This window comes from Oncorhynchus clarkii, chromosome 5 (genome assembly GCF_045791955.1).
Source record: "Oncorhynchus clarkii lewisi isolate Uvic-CL-2024 chromosome 5, UVic_Ocla_1.0, whole genome shotgun sequence".
Classification (NCBI taxonomy): Eukaryota; Metazoa; Chordata; class Actinopteri; order Salmoniformes; family Salmonidae; genus Oncorhynchus; species Oncorhynchus clarkii.
In genome coordinates, this window is record NC_092151.1 from 56,079,827 (window position 1) to 56,089,206 (window position 9,380).

At 42.6% G+C, this 9,380-nt stretch overlaps 1 protein-coding gene across 1 annotated transcript; it reads right to left on the reverse strand.

The window, feature by feature from the left end:
* Positions 1-357: 357 nt before the first annotated feature.
* LOC139409038 (vascular cell adhesion protein 1-like) lies at positions 358-8,792 on the reverse strand. Its single transcript, XM_071153695.1, has 10 exons — positions 8,604-8,792; positions 7,967-8,242; positions 7,330-7,620; positions 6,848-7,108; positions 6,337-6,612; positions 5,041-5,310; positions 3,765-4,076; positions 3,110-3,385; positions 2,231-2,491; positions 358-1,931 (listed from the first exon to the last, which is right to left on the reverse strand). Exons 1-10 carry the CDS (start codon positions 8,644-8,646, stop codon positions 1,771-1,773), a joined length of 2,427 nt encoding a protein of 808 aa, XP_071009796.1. The 5' UTR covers positions 8,647-8,792; the 3' UTR covers positions 358-1,770.
* Between the last annotated feature and the right edge of the window lie 588 nt (positions 8,793-9,380).

Consider the following 9,380-nt stretch of genomic DNA (forward strand, 5'->3'; position numbering starts at 1 on the left):
CAATCACAAAAGTGAGGAAAGAGAGTTTCGCTCTAACTAGTCACAGCACCCATAGTACTACTTCCAGGAACTGAAAGTGAAATTCATGCTGAACATGCTGACTCACACAAAAGCCCCCATTAATTCTCTTCACTTCCCCTGGCTTTTTTCACTGCAACAGGAGATCCCAAAACCCAAAGCTACTATTTCAATTAACAGCTTTTAGTTATGGAAATAAATATTTATTAATAATGAAACAAACTTACATTCAAACACAATTCACAGAAAACAGGGAAAAACTTTTCACCGCTTCAATAGTGATTACGAACAGTCATAAACAAAACAAATTAAGTTATATACAGGCTTTGATTTAAAAAAAAAAACAGCTTTTTAAACACGTACCAAACCGGCTCTCATATCCCACAAAAGTTAAGTAAATGGTGGGGAACAAAAATACCCCACACACATTGCAACCTCTCCACACATACAAACACTTCTAATAAGGGTAGCCCACATTAGAGACCTAAATAACAGTCAAAACAACGAGGCAAATACGTGTTGCTTTCATATTGTATTACATTACCACAACACTGTCTATTCCTTTCCTTGGGAAACCATAGTGTCGTTTCTGACACACATCATACTGATATAGTTCAAAGTTCATATATACAATGTCAATACATTGTATTCACTTTTTTTAAGTTCAATTTCTTATCACTGCTAATTTCATTGTATGATTTAGTTTGAAGAAATGTAACATATTGCATTCATCCTACTGTTGTGACACTTAGACATCAATGGGTTTAAATGAAAGCTGCCAAGAAATTATAAAGGAGCAAATTACAGTGAGATGCAGTTCGATTATTACACCTATTACAGTTTTTTTGCGTAGGTTTCTATAGAAATGGGAACCTAAGGCCCAACGGATATACACCGTAAAACACAAACATACACACTAAGTCAATGTTTGACACATACACACATATCCAGAAGACCCAACATCCAACCACAAAGGTGCGTCTCTATTTCTTACCCTGTTCTAGTAACTTCCAAAGGTCATAAGGCCTTGTCCCCTGTCCTTTGACTGAGGCCGTGTCTACACTGGACACTTACATGCGACTTCTGCTATCAGAATACGAAGATCGCATTGAAAAGACGGGTCTAGGCGCACAAAAGTTGCTTTGTGGTCTGATTGTGTTCAGATTGAGAGGCACCTCAAAAATCCTAGCCAACTACCTAATATTTAGACAAATTATTTTTTGTTTGACTAGAGATATGGTAACCCATTTGCAATACCTTTAGCATTGCTTGTTAGCTTGCTGTCTAGCTACAGAGGTTAGCTGAGTAGTTAGCTACTGCCATCACTTATTGTGTATTATCATATTTAGCCTATTCCACCGTTTGTAGACTGCATACTTGTATTTGAATATAGCGCGGGAAAAGGGTATCTGTGGACACAATGGGGACGCAGTAGACACATTTAAATGTAGGTGCAGATGCATGACATGTTCGGAATTCCATGGTCAGAACTCTATGATCAGAATACTAAAGCTGCATGAACTGTCAAGACTAGACACGGCCAAAGGCCTGGACACGGGACAATGGGCAAGGTTCTCGTCTGTAGGCCAGGAGTTCACTCCAGGTGAGTCTGTCCCTTGGTATGTCTTTACATCATGAGTGTCAAAGTCATTTTGCCTGAAGAACCATTTTTAGACAGTACATGTTCATGTTGGTAGCACAAGTGGGGGCCGTAATCTGGCTCCCGGGCCACAGGTTTTAGACTCCTCTAGTCTATGCAGTGCTGGGCTTACACTTGGCCAGCTCATAGGAGCCCTTCCTCCTGGCTCTCCTAAGATTGTCCAGGACTAGGACTGTGGTGGTCACCATCATTCCCACGCAGACAGCAGGAATGACTATCTGGTTCCAGTCAGGTGAAGGACTGGAATGCTTCTCTGTAGGCAAAGGGAAGATGGGAAGAACAGGGAGATAGTGAGGACGAGGCATATTGGCCAAAAATTGCATTTTATGTTTTCACAGCTTTCGAGTCCTCTCAAATGACACCGGTGTTTGTTATGGGTGGATGGAATTTTCTTGACTTTTTAAAGCTTCACTGTTCTCAAATTCCACTGTTGTTTGTTTTGGGGAGAAAGCGATATCTCCGTTCTCCCTGTTTCCAATTTCTCAGTTGAACGTGGGGCTCAAAGCTGTGAAGGGAAATAAAGAGCTCTCTACACTAAACCATTTCACTCACCCATGACGTTAATGCTGAAGATCTTAGTCTCGTAGCCCAGGTCATTGGTCACATTCACCTGGTATAGGCCTGTATCTTTGGGCGTAAGGTTCACCAGCAGGAAGTTCCCATCCGGGGAGTAGAGCTCTGTGCCATTGTCCAGTTTTCTCAAAACCACCACAGGTGGGGGGAAGCTAACAGAGCGACAGCATACAGTGACATTTTGGCCCTCCTGAACCTCAGTGGACGGATAGACCAGGACTGTTGTATTCCTAGGAGGTGCTGGACAAAAGTGAAATAGAACACACCTGAACACTGAGGGAAGACAATGCCTTGAGAAAACAAATGTAAAACAAACATGAATATGGTGCAGTGCAGTTATAGTGCAAAATACTGTAAGACATTCAGTCTTTTGGCAGTTTGCAACACAACATAACATTACCGTCCGCTATAAAGTAGATAGCTGAGCAAAATGTGTGAAATTACTGACGGCAATGTGTGAAATGTCAATGAGACAAGCTCTATAGAACCATTATCTAGAATTACGTTATGTCATTTCATGTTGTTGAGTTCCTGTGCAGTGTTAAGTGTCATACGAGTGTCTTGTGGCATGGTGTGACAACACTACAGCCGATGGCTAACTTAAACATCATGTTCTTAGATACCGACAGCTGTGACATGACAAGGAAAAGGCCACGCTCCAACCCACGAGAGCAAACAATACTAAACAGGAAGTGAAAACAAAAAGGGTCTGTCGGCGTAGAGAACAGTACCTTAATTAAAGAACCAAAAAAAAACGAACTGGGGTTAGGGAAAGTTTCCTGCTGTTGCCAGTACGAATGCATGGTAGTGAACTAAAAGAAGAATGTGGTGCGTGCGTGCCGGAAGCCTGGCACCCACCTTTAACTGTAACGTGTGTGCTAGCTTTCTGGCTGCCGTGCTCATTGAAGGCCTCACACTGGTAGAGAGCAGAGTCTGCTAGCAGGGCAGAGGAGAGGGTGAAGGAGGTGGAGGAGCCGTTGTGGGACTGGAGCTTTACATCCTGGTCCTCAGAGAGTCTCCTCAGCACCATCCATCCCACTGGAGCGCCGTCCGACAGGCAGGACACCGTCACGCTCTCCCCTTCCTTCACCTCACTGGCTGGGCTCACTGTGATGGTGGTTCCCCTGGGGGCATCTGCACAGGAATTATCAGACTCAGTTTAGGTTTATAAAAACACATATAGGTTATAAGGCTTCCAAAACCTGCACGACACAACCGCCATTAACACCTCAAGGACTGAAGTTCGGCATGACAGATTGCCTAAATTGAAAGCTCCAAGGGCAGTGTGTGGACACCCCAGGGTAAATACAAGTGATTTAAGCAATCAACTGTTCATGGTCCTCTATTCAGAACACAATGAGTGGATCAGGTGTGTTATGATGCTGGGGTGGAACAAAGGCCTGCACCACCCTGCGGCTCTCGAGGACCATCAAGAAACGTATCCACCCAATGGCCAAGGGCATCAACAATTCATGATTTGAGCTCGACTTCAATAATCTGTACAACCACTTACAGTGGAGCTCCAGTACAGTCACCGCTTTCCTGTCTCTCCGACTTTGATGGACCACGTCCATCTGAAGACCGACTCTGCAGGTGATCCGCCTCCCCTGGTCCTCCGGTTCCACCGAAAAAGATAACGTTGACGTCACATTCTGGAGCTCACTGGAGTACCGACCCACGCCGGAGTGCAGCTCCGTTTCCCCATCGAGCCATTGAATCTGCACGTGACTGACTGGGTAGACATCGGCTACAGAACAATATAAGGTGGCCTCCCCGTCTTCCAGAAAGGGTCCCGGGTTCTCGATGATAGGGTCCGAGGGGAAAGCTGGGGGAGGAGAGAGAAATGGGTAGAGGAAAATATCAACACGTGGCTAAAAGCACATGAGACCAGATAGCGCTGTGAGAGACTTAGTCAGTCATGTTAAAAGGGTAGACTCTTCACTTTGGAGGTTTAAAGATGGGGTGTTTCAGATTGTGACGTGCCGATATGGGGAACTGACACTTTTCCATAGGATAGCAGATTTTTAAAGAGACTGAGAGTAAGGAAGGCATTAATCAGCACACTTTGTGGAACAGCCCTTTCCATAGAATCATGTGAGTCAGGGGTTTAGAACACACTTAACGCTTATACCCACTTTAATACAATGACAACACTTCCGCGAAACTCGACATTTCACTGACGGGAAATTTGAGAAGTCTTCAGTGACCCTGGAGTACTTTTATCATTATTCACTTTATGTAATCTCTCTCCCACATTGAACCAGACTACTGATACCAGTGCATTCCGGCAAAAAAAAAAAAAACTGGACTTCTGCCCATATTGCGTGGGAGAGCAGCATGGTTTCGAGTGATCATTCAGGCTTTAAGTCTTAAGTTTGGTTTCATAAGAGGATGCTTATTCTTCCAACCTCCTACAAAGGGTCACTGTACTCTTTCCAAGTCAGTGAAGTGAACCGATGCATTACCCCACACCAAGCAAAACAGTTGCTATATCTACATAAACCTTTAGAATGTATTGTGCCACGCCTTGGTACCACTGAACAAGTGTCAGGCAAATTACAAACAACCCCAATTAACTTTATTTTCATCTAGACATTTCCAAACAAAATGTAATAAATTATATCAAACTGGCATTGGACTTCTGTAAAAAGTGGCCAATGACAAGCACATTTATGTGATTTATTTCTACGCACATTTCTTTCTTCCTTCTCATAACATACAAACTCAAAGTAAATACATTGAACTAAACAAAGCCAAGTCATCTTTCTCAAGATGTATAGTATACCCACAGAAGACCTTGACCTCTAATTGCTTGGACTTGATGACAGAGCCACACTTGGCCTCACAGGTGTAGGCTTGCTCATGGGCCAGCCCAAGTGGGCCCAGGTGGAGCTGGGAGAGGGAGTCCTGGTTGAGTGTGCGGCTGTGGACGGGCATGTCCAGCATGCTCCTCCAGGAGAAGGCTGGCTGGGGACAGCCCGAAGCCAGGCAGGAGAGCACCAGTTTGGATCCCATCTCAGCCATCACCCCCGATACCATCTCCACCTCCAGGGGATACGCTGAGAGAAAAGAACCACCGGAGAAAGGATAGATGACTCCTCTGCTCAATTCAGTTGAATAGAAATCAAGTTCAATTGGATTCTGCGCCATTTCAGTTCAATTCAGTTCAGTTAATTCAATTCAATTAAAACCAATTCACTATCCGGCTAGAAAATCTCTTAGCGAAATCAAATCTAGCCTCAACTTAATCCACAACAGAAAAAACAAAGCAAACATAAGAATATATTAAAAAGAGTCAAGCTACATCACAAAGGCAGGTAAACATTATAGAAATCGGTAAAACAATGAACATTTAGCCAGAGCCCTCTACTCCACACGATCATGATCATTATTATAATCTTTACCATCGACTACTTCATACCGGTAATGGTTTTAATTATTACTCTGAGTATCTCCTGTATTCAAACCCACTCATGTCATCGAACCCGGAGGTGGGAAACACATGCAATCCACATTGGAGTCCCTCGAACGTCTGTATGCATGTGAACAGAACATTGACTATTTCTGTTATCTGGGGTGTCACTTTTCTAGGGCTCTTGTACACAGAAGAGGCTTGGTGACTCAATGGCTTGGTGACTCAAACACTCAGTTTGCTCTCCCCAGGGAAATTGGGTTTCAGTGCGTTGACTAAGACACATTTCCACCTTTTCTTCAGGACATGTCTCTTACGTGATTTATCTGAACATTGTTATAGTTCAACTGAAGGAGTATTTTTTGCAGCACAACAGTACAGCTTCAGGTTACACTTTACATTTAAATGTATAAAATGTATTATGCGGTTACATGGGTGTAATTAGGCCTACATGTAATTAACTCTAACTATACTGGCAACTATTTTGAAACATCATTTTTCCAGTTTCCATGAGTAGAATCCAGCCATTGTTTCATGTACAACGCTACAATTATGTAATTATAATGTGGTTACCAAAGTAGTTACAATAACTACTGCACAAAGCCTAAGGTCAACTTATGATTTCGCCAGAATCCACCATGTTACCTAAATATACATTTTTAAAAAATCTCACCTTCAACGGAGAGCAAGGTGCTGACTTTCTGGCTGCCGTGCTCATTGAAGGCCTCGCACTGGTAGAGAGCAGAGTCTGCTAGCAGGGCAGAGGAGAGGGTGAAGGAGGTGGAGGAGCCGTTGCTGGACTGAAGAGCTACATCCTGGTCCTCAGAGAGTCTCCTCAGCACCATCCGTCCCACCGGAGCTCCGTCTGACAGGCAGGACACCGTCACGTTCTCCCCTTCTTTCACCTTACTGGCTGGGCTTACTTTGATGGAGGTGTTTGTTGGGGGAGCTACCAGAGGGGAAGGTCATCAAGGATACATAACATAAGACAGAAGTTTAGCTCGCTAATTAAGAGGTTGTTTTAATGAGATTGCTCCCCCAAACAGACTTTTTAGACAAAGCTATAAAGATGATTCCTTACTATTACACTATCATAGTGTGACACCAAACAGAACTTATCCAAAATACAAGACCAAGGAGAAATTCATTTTCATTTTTAGAAATTCAGGTAGTTATTATCCTACCTTCAACAATGACGTTCACGCTGGCTGTGATGTTTCCAATGGTGTTGCTTGCCACACACTCATATTGACCAGAATCCACCAGTGTCATCTCTGTAAGGACAAGCTCCTCGCTCTGCCCTACTATGACAGCCTGTCCGTGTGGACCAATGGCTTTCCACTGTATCTCTGGTCTGGGGTTCCCTTCAGCATGGCACATCAATGTGGGACTGGAGCCAACTCTCACAACAGTCAGCTCAGATATTGACGTAATCTGTGGTGCATCTGAAAAAATATATATATGAATGATGTTGTTGTTGTTGTAGGCCTCAATTGTGAACTATGGATGACATTTGGTCGTTGCAGAATAACTGCCTAAACAACACTGACTTTAAGATCAGTGCTTATATGGGTAATTTGATATTAATCATATAACGTCAACCATGCTTCAATCTATCACTAGCAACTTCCCTTTGCCTAACAGTTACGCTGCAGTAGTAACTTACAAAGCACTGTGAGAGAAACAGTGGTTTCCTTGGTCTTCTCATCATCAGGCACACCCTCCTGATCGTGAGTGGCTCTGCATGTGATGCTCGCCTGTTTGTCCTCAGGGGTGGGCGTGAACGTGTAGGTGGACACAACAGACTCTGCATCTGTCTGGAGCATGCTGTCTCCTCGCAGCCACTCAAGCCTCAGGTGCTCTGCAGGATAAGCGTCTGTCACCTCACATGTCAGAGTGTTGGTCTGGCCCAAGAGAAGTCGGTCATGGCCTGATATGACAGGGGCCTCTGGAAATGCTGGAATATCAAATTGCGATCTTATTGCATGCAGCTGCACGTGTTTGAAATTCAAATTCAAAGGCCTACTTTAAACATGTACATTTAAAACTGATTCAATTGGACTGATTTAATTCAGTAAATACTTTACAATACATTGCATGATTATTAAAGCATTAATAAACTATTTATGAATAAATTAGAATTTCATGTATAAGCATTTAAGCATGATAAGCACTACAATTCATAAGCATTCAGAATATTTATAACAATGAATAAAGAACCTATGAGCATGTATTATACATTTCTATTGGCTTATAACAATGGCTGATGATGGCTTATTCTGAATTAAGTTGATTGGACGTACAGTATACTTTGACAACCGCACGCTGTTGTTTGGTCGATTCTCCGCAACTGCCTTTGCAGAGAAGTGTGTCATCGTGTGCTGTCGACACAGGGTCAAAGACCGCCACTGATTCCGACCCGGAGGTGTGTATTTTCGCAAACACTGGCTTGTCCTCCAGCAAAGCCCAGGAGATGGTAACCTTTTCATTGCAATCCTTCACCGAGCATTGCAGCTCATGCCTATCACCGACTTTCAAAAGTGCATTCTTTGGTTTCAGCTCCATATGAAATGAAAATGCTGAAATGAAAAAAATAACAATGAATTAGAGTTCACATTCATGATTACTGACATATTTCAAAACTATAAAGTAGGGTAAGGAAACTTCATGATCGTTTATTATTATTTGTATTCAATTTGAATTCTAGGTTATAAGCCTATTAGTAAACTATCATATTTCGCCAACTACGGCTGCATTTAAATATGTACATATCGTTAAGTACAATGCTGACATTTTCAGATGAGTTTACATCCCAAGGCTACCCACAATCCTATTAAAATGCCATACACTTCCACACAGTAGGCTACCTACAGTACATAGTTTGAAGGCATGTCACATTGATTGTGAAGTGTTAATGATAAAAATAGAATCACTGCTTACCTGTTACTGGTAGTATCAATACCCATAACAGAATGAGATACATTTTTGTGTTGGATAGGCTGAATAAAAAAAAACTGTAAGGAACTGATTTGAGCTAGACTGTAACTTCCCTTGGTCCTGCTATGCTATGTGGGGATGATGGGTCTGGTCAGCCCAGAGTCCAGAGTCTGTGGATTTATAATTTGGAATAGGGAGGGATACCAACAGGGTAAAAAAATAAAAATTTAACACACCCCCTTACAATTCCAAGTATGTCACAGAGGAAGTACCCCACTCCTGGCCTCTCATTGCGTGGCCTTTAGTCAGTCTCTCTCTCCTGTGGTTGTGAATAACAACCCCCTCTGCTGGTTTAAATCAAACTCAAGATGGTTTCCTTAAAGGTCCAATGCAGCAGTTGTAATCTCAATATCTGAATCATTTCTGGGTAACAATTAAGTGCCTTACTGTGATTATTTTCAACAAAAAATGGTCAAATAGAAACAAATATTGCTTCTTATAAAAGAGCAATTTCTCAAAACAAATTCTAGGACTGTCTGAGTGGGGAGGGGAAAACTGAAAAGTAGCTGTTATTGGAAGAGAGGTTTGTTAATTAGTTAATTAGTTCATATTGGTCTGTTAACCTTTTTACCACATGGTGACGTCACCGTGAAAGGACAAACCTCTATTCCGCCACAACAGGCTGAAATTTCAGACGGCCTTTTCAAACAGCTCTTACACTTAAAGGGGCATTATCATCATTTTCTGAATTTACTAGTGCTATTCCAACCTCATAGTGTG

Excerpts from the sequence above, each read along its gene's own strand:
- LOC139409038 (XM_071153695.1), bottom strand. The coding sequence starts at position 8,646 with ATGTATCTCATTCTGTTATGGGTATTGATACTACCAGTAACAG. Across the intron at positions 5,311-6,336 it reads CACCTTGCTCTCCGTTGAAG|CGTATCCCCTGGAGGTGGAG; the intron begins GTGAGATTTTTT and ends CTTTTCTCTCAG. Across the intron at positions 4,077-5,040 it reads ATTAGAGGTCAAGGTCTTCT|CTTTCCCCTCGGACCCTATC; the intron begins GTGGGTATACTA and ends CTCCTCCCCCAG.